Source organism: Saccostrea echinata, unplaced genomic scaffold (genome assembly GCF_033153115.1).
Source record: "Saccostrea echinata isolate AGI-Se365-2 ecotype Australia unplaced genomic scaffold, CSIRO_AGI_Sech_v1 ptg000001l, whole genome shotgun sequence".
NCBI classification, from domain to species: Eukaryota; Metazoa; Mollusca; class Bivalvia; order Ostreida; family Ostreidae; genus Saccostrea; species Saccostrea echinata.
In genome coordinates, this window is record NW_026889750.1 from 23,349,221 (window position 1) to 23,372,503 (window position 23,283).

Here is a 23,283-nt window from a genome sequence, read left to right on the forward strand (position 1 = left end):
CTACTCCTCCTACCTGAACCAATTTTAATCAACAATGGTATTTCATCTATAGGTAATGGGGAACATAAATTGTGAATTTCATGGTCTTTACATCCCTGGGGCATGAGGGGTGGGGCCAAAACCATCATTGATACAGTTATTAAGATTTTATGTATTGAATCTGATATCAGTTGATGTTGTAGATATCAATGTTGATGTTGCAGATATCAATGAGTGTGTGACCAACATTTCTGGCTGTTCCCACATCTGTAATGATGTCAGTGGTAGCTTCTATTGTGATTGTTCTGATGGATACAAACTGACAACTGATCACAAAACATGTGAAAGTAAACATTTTTTATGATGAAAAACATGAAAATTTGAAGTATTGTTTCATTTCTGTTATATTTTCATGGAAATTTCAACCTTTGTTCACAATTTAATTATTTTTATTTTTGATTAGATTGTGTGCTGTAACACTTAAAAAGTATCACAGCCAATATTTTTTTTCCCTCAGGTTGCAGTGTAACCAACACCTGGGGAGCAAATTGTACCACCCCTTGTAACTGTGGGGTAGGAGCCTCATCATGTGATCCCCTGATTGGTTGTCATTGTCTGCCAGGATGGACAGGAACACAGTGTGAGCTTAACATCAATGAATGTTTGAACAGGCCATGTAATGCTACCCAAATATGTGTAGATATTGAAGGTTCCTATTTGTGTAAATGTGATTCAGGATTTCAGAGTAACCAAAGTGGTGGCTGTCAAGGTATGGCAACAATTTGTCTTGATGAAATAAATTGACTCACTTTTTAAATGTTTTTGAAGAAAATTATAAATTAGTTTACAGTAGCTTAGTGTAGAAAATGCAACTAAAGCTTGTCTAGTTTTAACAGCTGTGATGATTTTTTAATGTTTGCTTGATTATCATGTTCCTAGATGTTGATGAATGCAGTGATGGCCAGGCTAGTTGTCATCAACTGTGCACAAATACAGAAGGAAGCTACAACTGTTCTTGTAGATCTGGATTTGAGCTGAAGTCAGATGGATTCTCCTGTCAAGGTTCTCATTCGTCATGGTTAAAATTTCAATTTACCTAAAACATGAAAGCTTATCTAAAAAATGAAAGTTTACATGTGAAAAACATAAAAGTTTTCCTTAAAAATACACTGAAAATTTGCCATAAAAACATTATAAGTTTTGAGTATGCACTGATCTTAAAGTTTGAAACATACATGTAATTGAATGTACATTGGCAACTAGTCATTATTTTACAACTGTTCAGAATGATTTGTTTACAGATGTAAATGAATGTGCAACTAACAACCACAACTGTAGCCAGGCCTGTAGTAACACAGAGGGGAGTTACTTCTGTTACTGTAATCAAGGTTATAACCTGGCTAGTGATGGCAAGACTTGTGATCTTATTATAACTACAACAATAAGTGTAAGTACAACCCAGCAAACTGCAGTAGCTACCTCTACAACTCAGCAGTCTACAACTACCACTACAACTCAGCAGCTTACAACAACTACTACAACTCAGCAGCCTGCAACTACTTCGACAACTCAGCTGCCTACAACTACCACTACAACTCAACAGCCTACAACTATTACTACCACACAGCTGCCTACAACTACCACTACAACACAGCAGCCTGCCACTACAACACAGTTGCCAACAACTACCACTACAACACAGCAGCCTACAACTACCACTACAACTCAGCAGCCTACTACAACTCAGCAGCCTATAACTTCCACTACAACTCAGCAGCCTACAACTACCACTACAACACAGCAGCCTACAACTACCACTACAACTCAGCAGCCTACTACAACTCAGCAGCCTATAACTTCCACTACAACTCAGCAGCCTACAACTACCACTACAACTCAGCAGCCTACAACTACTTCAACTCAGCAGCCTACAACTACCACTACAACTCAGCAGCCTACAACTACCACTACATCTCAGCAGCCTACAACTACCACTACAACACAGCTGCTTACAACTACCACTACAACTCAGCTGCCTACAACTACCACTACATCTCAGCAGCCTACAACTACCACTACAACTCAGCTGCCTACAACTACCACTACAACTCAGCTGCCTACAACAAGCACTACAACTCATCAACCCACAACTACCACTACAACTCAGCAGCCTAAAATTACTTCGACAACTCATCTGCCTACAACTACCACTACAACTCAGCAACCCACAACTACCATCACAACTCAGCAGCCTACAACTACTTCAACTCAGCAGCCTACAACTACCACTACAACTCAGCAGCCTATAACTACCACTACAACTCAGCAGCCTACAACTACCACTACAACACAGCTGCCTACAACTACCACTACAACTCAGCTGCCTACAACTACCTCTACAAAACAGCTGCCTACAACTACCTCTACAACACATCTGCCTACAACTACCTCTACAACACAGCTGCCTACAACTACCACTACAACTCAGCAGCCTACAACTACTTCAACTCAGCAGCCTACAACTACCACTACATCTCAGCTGCCTACAACTACCACTACAACACAGCTGCCTACAACTACCACTACAACACAGCTGCCTACAACTACCACTACAACTCAGCAGCCTACAACTACCACAACAACTCAGCTGCTTACAACTGCCACTACAACACAGCTGCCTACAACTACTACAGCTCAGCAGCCTGCAACAACATCCTTAATGACTGAATTGTCAACAACCTCAACAAGAGGGAGTTCTACAACTATGGCAGTTTTATTGAGTTCAGCTCTCACTTCAACTACACCAAGGCCAACTTCTACACAGCCAACCGTAGAAACCTGTAAGTTGAACTGTAATCCTTTAAAATGCATTATGACCTGTGCATTTTATACCAATTCTGACTTCAAACTAATGATAAAATTCAGAATCATGCCAGTAGTATCTTAGAATAATCATCTGGTCAATAAACAGTATCTGAGTAAAATATTCTAAGTCAACTCAAAATAATACTTGGTATGTAGAATTCCCATAAATCCTGATTCTAATATGGTGATATACTTACAGTACTGCTACCTTATGGATCAGTGCATGGTGACTATTTAGCCAGCACAGGAGATGATGCTTTACAGGCAGTTGTGTTTAACCCAATAGGATTCATGTGTGGCTGTTCAATCAGCAGACAGATATATGTGAGTCAGTTTATTTCTTATTCTCTGTAATTGGTAAAGTCATTTCCCGGTAAGAAATATTTTTAACCAAGGACCAGAAGTAATTTTTATGCACTTTCTATGAAATAGCCAAGGCATATAGTGTTACCTCTTTCTGTCCATCATTTTCTCACAGTTTTCTGGACTTTTTTTTGCTATGTTTTTAGATAATGAGGTAATTTTTGCTTTGTTTCTTGATATTGGTGACTTTATTGATCAATTGGTGACATACGGATCAAGTTTGAGTTACATGTTGATTGGCCATTTTTACAAAAGTTATGGCCCTTAGATTTTGAAAATTCCTAATAATTCACTGTTTTCTGCATTTTTGTTTGGTTGTGCTAGTAGATGATGAGTGAATTTTTATGCCCCCGTAATCGAAGATTCGGTGGCATATAGTTTTTGCCATGTCCGTCCGTCTGTCTGTCTATCTGTCTGTCTGTTTGTCCGCAAGAACTTTAACCTTCCCCATAACTTTTGATTGGTTGGAGCTATGGCTTTCGTATTTCACATGTGTATTTCTTGTGACAAGACCTTTCTTTGGGTACCATCATATTTGACCTTTTGACCTTGACCTTGGAGTTTGACCCACTTTTGCAAAATTTTATGAGACTTTTACCTTGGCCATAACTTTTGAACAATTGGAGCTTAGGCTTACAAACTTCACATGTGTATTTCTTGTGACAAGACCTTCCTTTGAGTACCAACGTCTTTGACCTTTGACCTTAACCTTGGAGTTTGACCTACTGTTGATAAAACTTTAACCTTGGCCATAACTTTTGAACATTTTGTGCTAAGTCTTTCATACTTCACATGTGTATTCCTTGTGAAAATACCTTTCTTTGGATACCAACAACTTTGACCTTTTGACCTTGACCTTGGAGTTTTACCTGCTTCAATTTTGAAAAAATTTTCACCTTGACCATAACTTTTGAACAGTTGGTTTTAGGTCTTTCATACTTTGCATATGCATTTTTTGTGACAAGACTTTTCTTTAGATACCAACAACTTTGACCTTGAGCTTTGAGTTTGACCTACTTCTGAAAAACTTTAACCTTGGCCATAACTTTTGAACAGTTGGTTTTAGCTCTTTCATACTTTGCATATGCATTTTTTGTGACAAGACCTTTCTTTAGATACCAACAACTTTGACCCTTTGACCTTGAACTTGGAGTTTGACCAACTTTTGAAAAACTTTAACCTTGGCCATAACTTTTGAACAGTTGGTGTTAGGGCTTTTATACTTCACATGTATATTCCTTGTGACAAGACCTTCCTTAGCATACCAACAATTTTGGCATTGACCTTGAACTTGGAGTTTGACCTATTTTTAAAAAATTTAAACCTTGGCCATATCATTGAACATTTGGTTCTACGGCTTTCACATTTCATGATCATGTGTATAACTTAAGACAAGACCTTCCCTTGGGCACCATTTAACTTTGACCTTACCGTTTTACTTAATTTGAAAAAAACTTTAACCTTCACCATAATTTTTCAACGGTTTTTTACTAGTAGGGCTTTCATATTTCACAGGTATATTTCTCGAGACAAGACCTTTCTTTTGGTTCCAACATTTTTGATTTCTTGACCTGGAGTTTGAGTTGCATTTGAGAAACTTTAACCTTCGCCATAAGCTGCCATACGGGGGCATCAGTGTTTCACAAACACATCTTGTTTGTATGTCTCTTGGTGCTGACGACTTGCAGATCAAGTTCGAATTTCATGATGAATGTCCTATTTTTACGAAAGTTATGGCCCATAGACTTTGAAAAATTCTAATAATTTACTGTTCCAAATTTTTATGTCCCCGTATCGAGGATTCAGGGGTATATAGTTTTTGACCTGTCTGTCCGTCTGTCTGTCTGTCTAGCTGTTTGTCTGTTTGTCTGCAAAAACTTTAACATTGCCCATAACTTTTGATTGGTTGGAGCTATGGCTTTCATATTTCACATGTGTATTTCTTGTGACAAGACCTTTCTTTGGGTACCACCACATTTAACCTTTTGACCTTGACCTTTGAGTTTGACCAAGTTTTGCAAAATTTTACTTTAACCTTGGCCATAACTTTTGTACAATTGGTGCTAGGGCTTTCATACTTCACATGTTTAATCCTTGTGACAAAACCTTTCTTTGGATACCAACAACTTTGATGTTGACCTTGGAGATTGACCTACTTTTGAAAAACTTTGACCTTGGCCATAACTTTTGATCCATTGCAGCTAGGGCTTTCATACTTCACATATGTTATCCTTGTGACAAGACCTTTCTTTGGATACCATTAACTTTGACCCTTTGACCTTGGAGTTTGACCTACTTTTGAAAAACTTTAACCTTGGCCATAACTTGTGAACAGTTGATGGTAGGACTTTCATACTTCACATATGTAATCCTTGTGACAAGACCTTTCTTTGGATACCAACAATTGTAATCCATTGACCTTGACCTTGGAGTTTGACCTACTTTTGAAAAACTTAAACCTTGCTCATAACTTTTGAAAGATTGGTGCTTCAGCTTTCGTATTTCACCGGTATATTTCTTGTGAGAAGGCCTTTCCTTAGGCACCATTAATTTTGACCATTTGACCTTGACCTGGATGTTTGACTTACTTTTGAAAAAAACTTTAACCTTTTCCATATCTATTTAATTGTTGCTGCTAGGGCTGTCATATTTCACAGGTATATTCCTCGACACAAGACCTTACTTTGGGTACCAACTATTTGATTTGCATTTGAGAAAGTTTAACCTTTGCTATAAGTTGCCATACGGGGGCATCAGTGTTTCACAAACACATCTTGTTTTTGCTGTACTTATAGATAATGATCTTTGGTTTGTGAAAACCATTTCACACATCTTATGTATTTTTTGGTATAGACAACTGATTACAGAAAGCAAAGCAGAGTATGAGATTTTATTTTTGTGCCATTTTTATTATTACACTCTTGGACTTAAATATATTTAAAACTTGCATGTCAGTGGGGGGATTTGTTACATCCAGACACAGCTATTTCTAAACTTATGTGGAGGCATTAATACCATATTAAATTTGTACATGTAGATGTAATTAATTTATTTGCAGATTTATTCCAATGGGTACATTTCTATTGGTAAGAGATTTGATGATGAAAGACCAATGCTTCTGTCAGATACGTCAGGATCCATTGTTAACAACAAGATTCTGGCCCCTTTCTGGACAGACATTGACCTGTCCAGCGACTCCCGTATCTGGTATCAGCTCTATCAGAAGTTTGGAGACCAAGATGTTACAAATGTTCTTACAATGGCTAGGGATCTAGTTGTCAGCAATATAAGGGATGAAGAAGAAGGGAATTCATTTGATCCCAACTCAGCTCTGATTATCACCTGGGAAAATGTAGTGCCCTCTCCAAGGTCCCTATATCCAACAAAGGTGTGTATAAGCATTGATTTGCTATGATTTAAATTTTCTGATGAAAGTGTTCATCTTCAAAAGAAAATCAATAAAGATATTGGGAGAATCGGTATAAAGTTGATTTTAGTAGTACTGATTTTGAATTAATTCATTGTTTTAATTACCTTTGTAGCTCTATAACTAAATTATACCCAGATCTATTTGTCCACTAAATCAAGTAATCCTATTTCAGAATGCCACATTCCAGTTGGTTGTTGTCAGTGATGGTGTTGTTACATACACTTCCTTTTTATTCCACTCTGTTAACTGGGACACCACAAAGCCAGCAGTGATGGGGTATCGGTGTGGAGACACTCTGTCTGATACCTACAGTCATCCAGCCTCATTCTCCAGACAGATCTACCAAACAGTCATATCCCAGGGATACAACAGTAACTTGAAATACTTTTGATGTATTTCTGCTTAATCTAATTTTATATGCATGTCCAGTAATGTTTGTCATCTTCAACTGTTTCCTTTGTTGATAATTGTTTTAGCTGTTAAGATTTCCACTCGGCTACAATAACCATTAAACAATGTTAAATGTGAAAAAAAAATAAAGTACTGGTATACTCCGTCCCTTGGCATTCACTAATCAATTCTTAAAATTAAATCTATCAATGAAGAGCATTAATGTTTCAATTAGTGTTAATGCACAAAATGAGTGTATTTTTCTGATTGTTTCCCCTGTTTAATTTAGGGAACAATGTAAGTGGGATGTGGATATACAGACTAGACACCTGTACTCAGTCAGAAGAGAATTACCTAGCTCGATGTTACTTGTGGATGTCGTCAAACAGTGTGACACAACAGAGCCTGGTGACACAGGCAGACTCCCTCCTCCCCTCTTGTCCCTGTAACACGGTACAGGCAGATCTGGACTCGGACTTTATTCAGTCCAGGACTGAGTCCAACTGTTACTTTGTACAGACCTCTCCAGAAAACACCAACTACACTAGGGTAAGTGGATATGCCCTTAATGCTATATTTATGCCCCCACCCCTTTAAAATGGGGGTATATTGCTTTGCATTTTCACTTGGTCAGTATGTCAAACAGTAGACCAAGTTTTGTCCACTAAATATGTTTGACATCAAACTTGGTACACTGGTATCCCTTGAAGAGAAGATGACCCCTATTAATTTTGAGGTCACAAGGTCAAGGGTCAAACTACTCTAGACATAAGAAAATACCATTCAATACCTTGAAAACCCTTTGCTTGAAAGACATCAAACTTTGTACATTGGTTCCCATTAAGAAGTAGAAAACCCCTATTGATTTTGAGGTCACAAGGTGAAAGGTCAAACAATACAGGAAGGTATTGTTCGCTCAGTATCTTGAGAATCCTTTGACAGATATCAAACTTTGTACACTGGTTCTCTTTAAGGAGTAGATGGCACCTACTGATTTTAAGGTCAAAGGTCAAGGGTCAAACTGGATGACCTTCAATATCTTGAGAACCATTTGCTTGACAGACATCAAACTTGGTACATTGGTTTTCATTAAGGAATAGATTACCCTTATTGATTTTGAGATCACAAGATCAGAGGTCAAGGGTCCAACTTCTCTAGACTTAAGAAGATATTGTCTGCTCAATATTTTAAGAAACATTTTCGTGACAATCAAACTTGATACATTGGTTCCCCTTTAGGAGTAGATGACCCATATTGATCAATCACTCAATATCCTAAGAACCCTTTGCTTGACAGGCATCAATCTTGGTACACTGGTTCCCCCTAGGGAGTAGATGAACCCTGGCGATTTTATGGTCACAATATCAAGAGTAACAACACAGACACTGTGACATAGGAAGATGTTGTCAGCTCAGTATCTTAAAAACCATTTGCTTTACCGACATCAAATTTGGTACACTGGTACCCTCATAGAAAAAATTACCCTGAACAATGTTGAGATCGGATAGTGATCAAACTTACCGGTAGTATTATGTTTGCCCCTGACTAGTAGTTGATCAATTGATTTCATATTCATTACAGACCTTCTAAAATTAAAGTAAGTTGTTCCCTTTCAATATTGCCACATTGGGGGCATATATGTTTCTCAAACATTTCTTGTTACTTGGATACGTGGAATTTTACTCAGTTGAAATGTTTATGCTGTCACTGAATGTTACAGCACATATTTTACAATATCATGCACATAGTACAACAATACATTGTTCTCTGAAAAATTTGGGTGAAGATCTTAGAGGGTAAATGTGCGTTTTACAAAGAGTTGTTTATTACAGAAATGCTGTTACTCCTCCCTCGGTTCTCTTCTGTTTTCCTCCCTGGGAGCTGGATATGTGTTCTTGTACAATCCCCTGACTTTCCCTGCTGAGACTGTGGACACTGATGTAAGCCCCTACATCTGGTGCTGTATTAAGGCCAGAATGTGTGAAGAATTCTTCATCCAACGTCCCTCCGACAACTGCAACAAATACAGCCCAGTTTCCCCAGGTAACTTGAAACCATTACTCTAAAGTTTTTAGCTCACCTCAACAAAGTTGGGGGAGCTTATGTAATACCCTCAGCGTCGGCGTCCCAGGTTAAGGTTTTTGGTGCAGTTTTCTTTTCAAGTACTTCTATGCCCTATATTAGTCAGAGATGCATGGAGGATGCTTGTAGTGTGTTTCATTTTACCAGTCAAGGTTTCAGATGCTGCAATTTCAGCTAAAGAATGACCAGGTTAATGTTTTTGGAGCAAGTTAAAGTATTTGGAGCAGGTTAAAGTTTTTGGAGCAGGTCTCATTTCCAAGTAACTATAAGCCCTATATTGACCAAACTTGCATGGATGATACATCTAAGGATGCACACTACTGGCCTTGCTTCGGATGCTGGATCTGACCTATATTTTCCGGATGAGTGACCTGGTTAAAGTTTTTGGAGCAGATGTCATTTCCAAGTAACTATAAGCCCTATATTGACCAAACTTGCATGGATGATACATCTAAGGATTCACACTACTGGACTTGCTTCAGATTCTGGATCTGACCTACATTTTCTGGATGAGTAACCAGGTTTAAGTTTTTGGAGCAGATCTCATTTCCAAGTAACTATAAGCCCTATATTGACCAAACTTGCATGGATGATACATCTAAGGATTCACACTACTGGACTTGCTTCAGATTCTGGATCTGACCTACATTTTCCGGATGAGTAACCAGGTTAAAGTTTTTGGAGCAGATCTCAGTTCCAAGTAACTATTAAGGCCTATCTGAACCAAACTTGCATGGATGATGCATCAAGGGACGAACAATCTCAAACTTGCTTCGGATGCTGGATTTGACTTACATTTTCTGGATGAGTGACTAGTTTTAAGTTTTCAGATAAGTCTATTCCCAAGTAACTGCAAGCCCTATCAGACCAAAATTGCATAAATGTTGCATCTAGGGATGCACAAGATTATTAGTTTAGTGTGGGACATTGCCTTTCTTAAAGACAACATTCGTTGAGGTGAGCTTTGTAATCTCTGATTACCTATGTTTTTTCATTTACAGCTGCAAGATAAGTTAATTAAGGAGACTCTTTTGAACATTCAGTCTAAAAGTATAATCACTGTCTCTTTGAGTTGCCTGACAACTGATAATTTATGTTTTGTATTGTGATAATTAGTGTTTTGAAAAGTCTTTTAATTATCAATATAGCTGCAGCCTCCCCAATGATAAGTTACTATCCACTGAGACTAACTGCTACAGTTGGAGAAATGGTGGACATCACAACAATAGCCCAGGTCACAGGAAATGATTATGTGAGCTTGATTTTGTCTGGATCAATCAGTGCCAATGTTACAGAGAGACAAATATCAGCCATTTTGTATAGATGGACTCCAAGGAATACCTCCCCTAAAAGTATACAGTGAGTGAAGTATCATTTTATACTTTGATGCCTGCATGATGGACATAGGGTTCACTTTATGTACTAATTGTCCCTACCTATGAGTAGAAACAGATTTTCATGTTATTCATGATTTTTCAATCTGTCATGCATGGTATTTTCCTCAGTAGTAGATTTTTTTCAATATGTGCATGTCAGAATTTATATACGTGTATTTTTAGGCACCTTCAACTTTTTCAGTCAACTGTTACCGTATATACTCGCCCATAAGTCGGTTTTTTGGGAGTTAAACTTTGGTCCAAAACTCCTTATCCGACTTATACGCGAGTTATAAAAAGATAGGTATTTTAGTGGGTCAATCCCTCTAATTGAAGCTTAAAAAATACAACCGACTTATAGGCGGACCGACTTATAGGCGCGTATATACGGTACTTCTAACATTTCTATGAAACAGAATTACTATTTTAGATTCTCTTAGTTCAGCAGTGACAGTCATGCAAATCAGTGAAATGTTTATTGATTAAAATAGAAAACTAGTCTCTGACTGACATAAGTACTTGGCAAGGTTTGATTATAAGTAATCTAGTGTACTCTGTTGTTGACAAGATCTAAGCTGTGGAGCGTAATCTAGTGTACTCTGTTGTCGACAAGATCTAAGCTGTGGACCATAGGTAATCTAGTGTATTTTGTTGACAGGATTAAAGCTGTGGAGTATATTATGTAATCTAGTTTACTCTATCGTTGACAAGATTTAAGCTGTGGAGCATATTATAAGTAATCTAGTGTACTCTGTTGTCAGCAGGATCTTGTCTATAGAACATATTATAGGGTGCTTTGTTGTTGACAGGATCTATGCCATGGATCAGAATTCCCTTGTATCTGCCACTGTGATCCCTGACATCATTCTGTGTCCAGGCTGTAGTGGGCGGGGCACCTGTAATTTTGACAATGTCATCCCACAGGAACAACCCTCCTTCTTTCTTGTAGAGTGTGAATGTGAAACAGGATGGACAGGTGAGATTTTCTGCCAGATTTGAGAGTATAACTGAATTAAATTTGTCAAAAAAAGAGTAAGGGATACATCATTTCAAGGTTGGGTACTTGTCAATGATTAGTTTTAAAAGTTTACAAAATTCATCATACATATACTGTCGATAAAATGCCAGTGCAGAATTTCCAAATTAATCATGACAATCAATTTTGGTATTAGAAGCCACTTAGTAGAAATACATGTATGTCAATTAATAATGTACTTAATTAGACTAACTGGGATTAACAGGTCCAACATGTAATATGGATGAGAATGGTTGCCTTGGTAATCCGTGTAACACAAGCTCAGACTGCCAGGATCTGACCCCCTCTGTCCAGAGGTCCCGGGGACTGACTTATCAGTGTTCTGCCTGTCCTGTGGGCTACACCTTGTCTAGCTCTCTTAAGTGTATTGGTAAGATGAGCATATTCAATTGATCTTCAAACTTGATCGATCCTTAGTTATACAGTCATGTATGTGGTATTGGAATTTCATTTCTATGAGGTTATGAATATTTCCAATTTGAATTATTTTGACAATACACAGAAGTGTAAAATTTCATATCTTACAAAAACGTCCTTGCCATCCCTGTTGTTGATGTAATGGATATAGTACTCATAGTACTTTATACTATTTTCAAATATGTTAACCATTCATCTGTGACATCCCAGATTTCCAAAAAAAAAATTTCTTGAGGAAACCCATATCGAAAATGAATACAAAAATAATACAAGAAAAAAATACTAAAATAATACAAAAAAAGTATATTTTTAATGACCAAATTTGGAACCCTCTAAATCTTGGTTCCAATTTAGGTCAAAAATAATAGACTTTTTAAAAGCCAAACACAGAAAAACATATTTTTAATATACTTTATTTTTTCGAAATAATACAGAAATGATACACATGACCTGTAAAAACGTATTGTTTTTGTACTTTTGTATTATTTCTCTATTTTCCTCTCCAAAGTATAAAAATAATACAGTCCATAGAAAAGTATAGAAAAAATACAGAATGTATTAATTTTGTATTAGCATATATTATTTTTGTATTTTTTCACCTTTAAGAATTAAAATACAAAAAAAAATATAGAATATATTAATTTTGTATCACATATATTATTTTTGTATTTTTTCATCTGGAACAATTAAAAATACAAAAAAGATATAAAATATGAAAATAATACAGTACACGAAAAAGTATGAAAAAAATATAGAATGTATTAATTTTGTATTAATATGTATTGTTTTTGTATTTTTATCAGCATGAAGGATTGTATTTCAAAAATATCAAAAAAGTACAAGAATGATAGACAAAAAATACATTTAAATGCTTAAAATAATACAAAACAGAGTTTTAAAAACTACTAAAATGATCATGGGCAAAAATTGTTATTTGAAGAAAAGGGGTTGGAGATTGAGGTTCTTAATAGCATCTACTGATTGTTATTCAAAAATCTTTTATTTATTTGAAATATTTGTTAAATAACAATTTTAGTAACTCAGTCAGATTACCTTAAATGTACAAATAGCTAATTAAAAAGTAATTAATGTGGCTAGGCTACTGATTCAGCTACCAATTGTAGTCTTGATCTTTCTTTTTACATATAATCTGCTCTTCAATAGTCTTGATATTTTTCACAAGTTTAACTAATCCTGTTTTCTTTGTACTTTTACCAAATGTTTCGATCTCTCTGCTTTGCTGTTTCTTTTGTATGGAAAAGGTAGAGGAGTGTTTACTTTGTTGCAGAAGTCCATCTTCAAATCACACAACCTGTCATCTCATCTGACTTCATCACTGTGAAATATAGAACAGAATGATAAAATAATAAAATTTAATGAACCATTACCTCAACAAAACACACATTTTAACATTCAAAATAATTCTATATAGATTTTGTTTAGTTCACACACCTGCAATACTTTCTTGAGAGGGATCTTCTTCCTCCATGACTTGTCAGCTTTTCTTCAATGTTCGGCTGACTGAAATTAACAATAATTATAAATTGAAATTCCAAAAGATCCAGCGGAGTTCACCAAATTCCATACAATTGTACCATTGAAATTACTTTTCTTTAATCTGGGGTTTCTTAGGGGACAACCGTTTGATTTGACAATCTGGAGAAGAAAAGGGGGGGGCTGATTTATAAAATATTTTTAAAAAAATATTTGTAATAAACAATCTGTCCTTGAAAATGTTGAAAGAGTAAACAAAATGTGTGCCCCAATGTTATTTAAATAAACTGCCCCCCCCCCGAACCCAACCTACCCCCCCCCCCCGAAAAAATTTGAGTTTATACAAATTACAGAATAGTTTTTGAAGGGAAAATAAATAATTCGTCTCTGGTAAACTTGAAAAAATTGGAATGAATTAGAACTAGGAAGCCAAAGGCTTGAAAATTACCCCCATCTTCCACACCTCCCTCCCCAATTAGAATTTATCACAAAAACCCTTGTTCCCCACATGGCCAATAACTGTACTATTTTATCTTTCTACAATACTACAAAATGGGTTAAAAAGTCAGTCTTTGTTCCTCTATCTTTGTACTAAGTTATTATTTAAAAAACTGAAACTTTAATGTGCTAAAATATACATAATCTTACCGCAACTGTCGTTGTTTACACCAGAAAAGTCCGGATATGATGCCTTAAAAACGTCAGTCTCCTTATGTATTTGCTTTCCTTGGTTCATATATATGATCCTGTGTACCATGATTATGCTGAACTTCTGTTTTTCGATCCATTTTACTCGCGAGCAAATGAGAGTTTATTCAAAATCACCTCCAGCTTTCTCAACACGTCCCGGGAAGAATTTTCAAAATGGAGTGGGTGAAATATTGTTGACCAATCAGAGAACAGCACGGAAGAGTTTTAAAATCTGACCAATCATATTGTGTCATATATACGAAAATTACCGATGTTGAGATCGGAACAGTTAGAGAAAACATATTTACATGGTTTTAAATATCTTGAATCAATTGAACAAACCTAAAATTATGTTAGAAAAAACGATGTTCAATTTAATCATCAGAATCATTTTTTATTCCTTACGGAATTTACCGATTACGAAACATCGTTATTTCCGGTCATCATTTCCGCTGAGAGCAGCCATTTTTATATTCAAGTTGACCTGTGAAGTAGACCATAAAGTTCAAATATAATGATCAAAACGAGCGGGAGATACATAATATATAGCCTTTTTGACGGACAACTTAACTCATACATACGGTACCAGAGATTGAAATAATGTTTAACAACTATCCTTTACACCAATTTCACAACATTTTCTATATTATTTTATGAAATTCTTTCGTAATAATTTCTTATTTAATTTTTTTTTAAAAGCGGATAATTAAATAGTTCTATTCCATGTAATTGTAATACGTAATGAATTAAATATAATGTATACTAAATTGAGTTGTATAGTCAAGAAAACATCGTAGGTACTGTAATTAGTGGAACTCTCCATGTTGTTTGTTTTTGTTTTGGTTGGGATGTGTTTTCAAGGGTAAATCATGTTATTTCTTTGAGTAGTATAACATGTACTCGTCTATTGTTAGCCTGCAGGTGGCCACCTGTGCTGTTGGCGATAGTTGTAAACACTCGGTTGTAAACACGCTGTAAATTTTTCAACACAAAAAGAAAGTCTGAAACTCTGAAACTTCAAAATTTACCGCGTGTTTACAAGTATCATGTACAGCACAGGTGTCCCCTCAGACGTATCTATCTCTTTCCAAATGACAATTTCACACCTAGTAAAGACATGTTTTAAAAATGAAATTGTTTAGTTAACAAATTTAAGCTACTGAAGTTTTCTGTTCTAAATAGCAATTAAAAATGTAAATAGTATAAAAGCAACCTTTATAAATATTAATTCCAACAGACTTATTGCAAGGACATTCTGTAAATTTTCCTAAGTTCAAAGAAATACAAATTTCAGTAAAAGAAAACACTAAGTCCAAAATAAATATAAAAAAAATACATACTGACTGTATAGTATTTTTTGAAAAATTATTAAGTCCAAATTTAATACAAAAATAATACAAACTAACTGTATGTAATTTTCTGTAAAATTACTAAGTTCAATTTTAATACAAAAATAATACAGATTAACTGTATGTAATTTTCTGTAAAATTACTAAGTTCAATTTTAATACAGAAAAAATACACTTGAAAAAAACTAAGTCCACAAAAATACAAAAATGATATACTGAAAATAATCTAAGTCCCAAAAAATACAAAAATAATACCCTGTAAAAAATCAAAGTCAGATTTTAATACAAAAATAATCTACCTATTTGTTGGTGATACAAAAATAATATATTTTTTCTGTATTAATTTTAAACAATATGAAAATGATTGTATTAAAAATATATTAAAAATATACTTTAATGTATTATTTTTTGATATGGGAAGCCTTTATGTTAAGTTTGGAGGAAATCTGTGAATATGCATGCCACACCTCTTATATAAAAGTGCAAATCCTTACCGAGAATGGCTCTGAAATATTATGAAGTCAATATGAAAAATAGCCCAATTTGAGAACAGTATCCAAGTCTGGGTATGAAAATCCAATAGGGATATTTCATTGACCTGATGTGCAGGGATAATCAATGGGTAACGTAGGAAACTTGATTTTTTTATTTTTAAAAGACACAGGTTTAACATGTGACATTCCTGCATCTTACTAACCCATGTACTAGAACTGTAGAGCTTGTATTGAAACTGAGATTTTCTCTGTCAAAACTAAGAGAAGTGCTGGTGCTGATGTTAAAGTATATATACCAGGAATTTGAACATTTTCAGATATTGATGAGTGTGCCCTACACACCAGTCAATGCAGTCAGAGATGTGTCAACACAGATGGGTCTTTTGTTTGTGAGTGTGAGACGGGGTTCAGACTACATGGTTACCAGTGTGTAGGTAGGTTCAGTCATCATTTTTTTTAATATTTCCAACATATTTAGCATTTTACTTCAGAGTGTTTGTAATGTTTTCATTAAAGAATAAAGTAATCTGCAATATTTATATCAAATGTAGAACTGCAGACATTCAAGTTCTAATGAAAATCTTGCAAATTGTTTGCATGGGGTCGCTGAGGACCACATTATAGCAATTTTAAATAGTGTTTTAAGTTCTTGTCAGAGAATTTTTACAAGGATATGAATATCTAGTATTTTAACCCCAAAATGTCACTGCAGATGTTGATGAATGTAGAGAGAGGACAAGTGGTTGTGAGCATCAGTGTGTAAACACCCAGGGGTCCTACTACTGTGTCTGTTCTACAGGGTATCAGCTACACACAGACAGACAGACTTGTTTTAAAGGTACCAGAGTTAATTCATGCAAATTGAGAAGAATCGATTAGTAATTGATGTACTTTCATTGAGTCGATTTGTTTATTTTATCTTAGCTTTCAAATTTAAACTTGTTTTTTGATACCTAGCCTCTGTAGAACCTCCTTGCGTTGTTAGACAATGTCCCCAGGGATGTAGAATTAATAGCACAGGAGATCCAGAGTGCTTCTGTTACCTTGGTTACAGAATGAAGGCAGACTCATCTTGTGAAGGTATATCCCACTTCCTGTTAATCTTTAGAATAAACTGATTTAATTGACAGTTTCATCAAAAAATGAATTAAAACAATAGTCTTTAAAATTTTATTTCAGCCATCATTGTTGTCATGGTGTTCTACTGAGTGAATCTGCAATATTCTTTCAAAATGCTACTCTGTTAAATTTTAGGTTTGACTTCAATAAAAAAAATTGGGAAAATCTCAGAAACCATCAACTTGAAAGTATAATTATGTACTTTATTCTGTAAATTAAAGTAAAATTTTTGAAAAAGGTAATAAGTCCAGGTGCAACTATAATAGTAAGTATAATTAGTAGAGCTACAGTCTTGTCAGAGACATCTGGTTTATACAGGGAGTATAAAGTTTCATAAAGAATAAGTAATTAATTGTTTACTTATTTTCTTAGAAATTGATGAGTGTCTTGATGCACCTTGCCCACACAGCTGCCAGAACACTAATGGGAGTGTGGAGTGTGGATGTTATGATGGATATACTATTCAGTCAGACCACAGATCATGCAAGGGTTAGTGTCCTGAAATTTAAAAAAAATATTAGGCTTTTGTTTTTGGTCTGCTTTTCATGGCCTTAATTGATCATACCCTTTGAACTATGGAGACTATGGATGTCAAGTTCAAAGTTTTATGTAATGTCAAGGTAAAAGAAAATCTAGTTTGCTGTTGTATGGAGTAATGTCCTCCTAAAATTTTCTGGTTTCCAAGTTATATTCAATTTTGAATAATACAAGCTTTATCTGCTATACAATTAAATGACTGTGTGAATTTGGTTTACAATAATTTATGTATACTTCTGAGTGGACTGTCAAATACTACCATGTAAAACCTACATCTACACTTTAAAAAATACACAGCTCATAAAATTTTAATTCATCAGCCTGTGACCTTGATCACTGGGGACAGAACTGTGAGATGTCATGTGACTGTACCCATCATGCCTTGTACTGTAACAATGTGATTGGCTGTGTGTGTAAGCCTGGCTGGTCTGGGAGGTTCTGTGACATTAACATCAATGAGTGTGAGGATGTCAGCCTGTGTCAGTCCCCTGAAGTCTGTACAGACACCTATGGATCATATGCCTGTATTTGTGAAAATGGCTACCAGAGGAATACCAGTACAGGACTTTGTGAATGTGAGTTTGTTTTGAGTTGATGATATAATCAGTTTTATTTTTGCAGTTCCTGGTAACTGTTGACAATGGTTCAACTTCATGTATTACTGTCCCAATTTTCTCATAAGTAACAACATGAAACAATAACATTTTCCCTTGGATCTACATTACAGATTCCAGTGCTTGCAATACCTGGGCTCTGAATGCCTGTACAGTAGATGAAGTTTGTGTAGACACTACAGACAATTATACCTGTCTGTGTGACAAAGGGTATATAAGGGTTAATGGCACTTGTCAAGGTAGGCATAAAGAATCTGTATAATGATACAATATTTTTCCCAATGATATATAAAGACTAGAATGTTATTATCCCCCCTGCTTGAAAAGTGGGGGTTTATAGTGACCGGGGGGGGGGGGGGGGGGGGGGGGGGGAGTCTGTTCCGAGGTTCATCCGTAACACATGGGGTACCCATCTTTTATTTACAACTCCTCCTATACCACTGAATAAAATTAACTGAGATTTTTCTTAGAATATTACACAATGACATAGAGCATATCCTATTTTATGTTCTTATCAGACAGATATTTGGGGTTTCCCATAACAAAAAATGGATTTCACCATTATACTCATATGGGAGTGGGAGGAATTGAATTGACTTGGAGTTTCCTGAAAAAGATACCATTCTTCTTTTCATTGCAGATTTGGATGAATGCTCCGATATGTTACACAATTGTCAACATGATTGTGTAAATACAATTGGAAGCTACAGATGTACATGTAAAACTGGATACAACTTACAGATCAGTGGAAGAGAGTGTCTTTCTGAGGGTAACTAAGCAGTATTGTAACCACTGAAGTTCACTCTCAAAATTCAAGTTAATTGCAGAAGATGTATGAATTTATGTTTAAGAGTTAAATATGCAGAAAATTGAAAACAAGATCAACAAAATAAATCTTGAAGTATTTATATTCATGAATATTGTGAAAAAATGGACCAAGAAAACATTCTATTTCACCATGGTAAAAGGACAGAGTAACTTTAAACATTTGACTTGATATGTATTCAACAAGTTCAAAATAAGAGAGAGGATTTGCTTATTACTGTATTTTCCATGCTTTTAGTGTCTAACCCCTGTAGAAGTAGTAACAAGGGGAACTTCTGTGACCATACCTATGGGGGGTGTACTGTGGATGGAGGAGGAAATCCTGTATGTTTCTGTAGGGCTGGTTACTCTCCTATACAAAAGGATAATTTCACTCTCTGTAATGGTAGGTGGAGTCCTTGGTATAGTTTATATCATATAGTATTCTAGACTTTATAAAATTAGCTGGCAACTTTAACCTTTATACTGTAAGCTAGCAATATCACCTATAAGAAACACTAAAAATTCCATATTTGGTATATTGTCCAGACCTTTCGAAATCTGCCAGTACCCAGTACATTACCTGGCTGAAATCATGATTGTACCTGCCAGTATTAGATGGAGAAAAATTTGTTAACATATTTAATTAAAATCGCTTCCACAAGATACCTCCTGTTTCTGTAAAAGTACCACATGTTTCTAATCTTTCTGAAAGCCCTGATTGTCTAACTATCTTGGGAACCAGTGATATGACATCAAGCTTAGAGAAAAGGACCATGACCTATCACCCTAAAAATATTAACCACCAGGATTATTGATGTTCATCTTATACAGAACAAATTGTTTTTACACTTCCTTCTGATTGCTCAAGGAGAAGTGTTGGATATGGCTAAGACCCATGTATAAATTTGTAGCTCTGGGGGTAGTCTAAGAATGTGTGATAAAAATAATTTTGTGGATTTGACATTGATATATTTTTCACAGACCTTCAGGAATGTTGGATGGGTATATCTGGCTGCTCTCACAGTTGTTCGAATACCTGGGGTGGATTTATCTGTGAGTGTCCCAAAGGATTCACACTGGACACTGATAGGAAGACTTGTATCAGTAAGAAATGCTAAATTTGTCTCTAATTGCAGTTGTTGCTTTTAATGAAGTATGGAAGTGTTAGTGTATAGTGCAAAATCTAATCTAAAATGATGAAAGAGATGTGAAATTGACCATCCCAGTTAAAATATTGGCCATATTAAATGAAAATACCTACAATAAAGAGCTAAAAGAAAGAGTTTTTTCGCTCAACTTGATGAATTCAAGGATAGCCTATGCTAAATGCCCTTAGTCTTGGGTAAAATATTTGGAGCATGTCTTTTGCTCAAGTCAGTGTAAGCCCTACCTGGACCAAATTGCATTGATGATACATCTTAGTATGCTTATTACAAGTCATGCTTTGGAGGTTGTGTCTGGCCAATACTGTATAGGGGGAAAATAACTCGCGGTGTTAATATTCGCTATATTCACGGTGTAAATAAATCCGTGAATTCAAGAAACAGTGAATAAGTTTTAAATATTAAACATCAATTTTTTATTTGGAAATTTGAGAATAGACTACGATAGGTATATATACGTGTACGTACAATACATGGTCATTCAGTAATTACGAGTAGTACTTGTCATTCAATTATCTTACATGTAATTATCACGCTTAACTTTAATTCAAATAAGCGCTAATAACCTGTATTTATTGTTAAAAAGCTGTTTTAATAGATACATGTTTCATCAATCAAAACACATGGGTCATGAGTTTTGATTATCCGTGCGTAACGTTACCACGTGTATTTGTTACCTGCATTAGCATTATGCGTATTAGTTTTTATGGAAATTTTGGATTAAAAAAATATCATTCGAATAACTATCGAACTTGCTGAAGATATGGAAGAATGTTACATGTATAACGTCTACCTACATTAATACATTTATTAGTGTCCAGTGTTTTTTTTCTCGTTGCGATGTGTATACCTTCGGAAAGATGTGTACACATGCACTCTTCGTAAAAGCATATAGGAAAATCATTTGACGTTTATAGTAAAAAAAAATTTAATAATGGCACTTGTTTTGATTAATCATCCATTAACTACTAAATCTAATCATTATTTATAAACCTACCCTGTTCGTGAAGTAAATACCATGAATACATAACGCTGATAAATGTCGTTCTTGCTATATTAGCTATGGATTACACGGAAAAGACAAGGGAGGTAACTTTAATTATACACTGATTCCGCGAATTCAACAAACCGCGGTCGTGTCCGATTAGAGAAAAACGTGAAAATTACAACCCGTGAAATTAATCCCCTATACAGTATTTTCTGGATGAATGAACAGGTTTAAGTATTTGAAGGGGGTCCATTGTAAGCCTGGACCAAACTTGCATGGTTGATGCATTTAGGGATTCAAAACCATCAAACTTGCTTTGGATATTGCATTTGACATATATATTTTAATTACACATGAGTGGCCAGGGTTAAGTGTTTAGAGCAAGTCCATTTCCAAGTAAATATTAGTCCTGCCTGGACCAAACTTTTGATACTTACCTATCATTTAAGGTTGTGCTGATATGGGAAAATGGGGAGATAACTGCACAAATTCCTGTGGATGTGGACGTGGTGCCTTAAGATGTGACCCTGTGACTGGTTGTGTGTGTAAACAGGGCTGGACTGGTCTCCACTGCTCACGACATGTTGATGACTGTAGTAACACCTCATGTGGTACTCATCAGAAATGTGTTCATGTCAACTTCACTCGTCTGTGTGTCTGTGAAGACGGTTTCCAAAGAGACTCCAACAATCTGTGTCAAGGTAGAACATTTCTCATGGAAACTAACGTGACTCAATGATCCAAAAATCTCCAAAATGTTTCTAAACACGAGTAAAGATACATTTTGATTCTTCAACTTTGATTTAACAATTTATAATGTTACCTTCTTCAAGATTCAGTGACTGGTGTTTTGGTGGTTGTTTCAGATATTGATGAGTGTTCTACTAACCAACACCTTTGCACACAGAGATGTTTTAACACAAAAGGAAGCTACAGGTGCTCCTGTACTGATGGGTTCCAACTCGGATCAGACAACAGCACTTGTGAAGGTAAGAAAAACATGGTGGTTATTATGAAGTGTAATGACTCCTACTCTAAATTTCACCAAAATAAATTTAAAATTCCCAACATTGATTTCATCAACAACAAAAGTATTAGATTCAAATGGGAAATGATCATATGAAGTATGAAGCAGTGCTTACTTTTTCAAAAATGATTTTTATATTTAATCATGATACAAAAAAAATTTGACACAGTGAATAAAAAGAGCAATGATTTATTATCACAACTTAAAGTAAAAATATGAGGTATATAATATTATGAAAATAATATTTAGTGTCATACATATTAAATTCATATCAGAATATATAATAAAGAAGCATTTCCCCATATATAAGAATATCACATTGTTATCTGCATGTGCTTTAAAAGATGCATCTATCAACAACGGTTATCTTTCTTTAAAATATCTTTTTTGGAAAGAAAATCCTAAAAAATTAAAATTCTATAACTGGTACATGATAAATTACTGCACTTTTTAAATTGTTTATTAAGAGGTGGTAATATTTCAATTTGTAACAGTTAAAAAAACGTGCAAATGGTTAAAGTCGAATGTTATTAATAAAATGTCAAAAATTAGGGGGGGAGGGGGGGGGGCTTGCATCTTAAAGTGGTTTTGATTGAAATTACTATAGAATGGTCTCCATTACTAAATTCTGTTAAGATAAACTATTGGACATTTCAGGATTATTGGGGATGTTATCTGTCTTATCAGAGAGTCATTCCACCTTAATTGGCATTGTTTTGAATGTAGTTTTAATCTGCATAACTTTACTTTTTTATCTCTTAGGTTGAAAAAAAATGAACTGGAAATTTAACACTATATTTGAACCTTTAATACTGATTACAGTCCATATATTTGGAAGACAATTACATGTAACCTTTGATTGTAGATGTTGATGAGTGTACACTAGAGACATCAGACTGTCAACAACAGTGTCTTAACACAATAGGAGGGTACTACTGCTTCTGTTTTGATGGATTCTATCTGACTGGTTCCAATCAGTGTATTAAAGGTAATCTCTCTCTCTCTCGTAATTTTTTGACATATCGGGGAAGTTGAAGCCTCAGTATTAATGGTTCAATTCAGT

General features: G+C 35.2%; 1 protein-coding gene and 1 long non-coding RNA gene across 2 annotated transcripts in view; one reads left to right on the forward strand and one right to left on the reverse strand.

Annotated features, from left to right (window-relative positions):
* Positions 1–23,283, forward strand: part of LOC133195970 (uncharacterized) — a 46,119-nt gene that overhangs the window by 21,572 nt on the left and 1,264 nt on the right. The window contains exons 22-45 of the mRNA XM_061331961.1: positions 204–326; positions 497–748; positions 919–1,041; positions 1,281–2,819; positions 3,044–3,168; positions 6,266–6,595; positions 6,810–7,008; positions 7,317–7,576; positions 8,860–9,070; positions 10,258–10,468; positions 11,295–11,461; positions 11,727–11,891; positions 16,283–16,399; positions 16,678–16,803; positions 16,923–17,045; positions 17,457–17,573; positions 17,942–18,196; positions 18,349–18,474; positions 18,876–19,004; positions 19,299–19,445; positions 20,024–20,146; positions 21,643–21,894; positions 22,060–22,182; positions 23,086–23,208. Coding sequence (XP_061187945.1) covers positions 204–326; positions 497–748; positions 919–1,041; positions 1,281–2,819; positions 3,044–3,168; positions 6,266–6,595; positions 6,810–7,008; positions 7,317–7,576; positions 8,860–9,070; positions 10,258–10,468; positions 11,295–11,461; positions 11,727–11,891; positions 16,283–16,399; positions 16,678–16,803; positions 16,923–17,045; positions 17,457–17,573; positions 17,942–18,196; positions 18,349–18,474; positions 18,876–19,004; positions 19,299–19,445; positions 20,024–20,146; positions 21,643–21,894; positions 22,060–22,182; positions 23,086–23,208 — 5,466 coding nt within the window. The remainder of the gene's footprint in view (positions 1–203; positions 327–496; positions 749–918; positions 1,042–1,280; positions 2,820–3,043; positions 3,169–6,265; positions 6,596–6,809; positions 7,009–7,316; positions 7,577–8,859; positions 9,071–10,257; positions 10,469–11,294; positions 11,462–11,726; positions 11,892–16,282; positions 16,400–16,677; positions 16,804–16,922; positions 17,046–17,456; positions 17,574–17,941; positions 18,197–18,348; positions 18,475–18,875; positions 19,005–19,298; positions 19,446–20,023; positions 20,147–21,642; positions 21,895–22,059; positions 22,183–23,085; positions 23,209–23,283) is intronic.
* LOC133187531 (uncharacterized) lies at positions 12,866–14,119 on the reverse strand. Its single transcript, XR_009721208.1, has 3 exons — positions 14,081–14,119; positions 13,391–13,459; positions 12,866–13,274 (listed from the first exon to the last, which is right to left on the reverse strand). It is a non-coding gene; the product is annotated as an uncharacterized LOC133187531 (long non-coding RNA).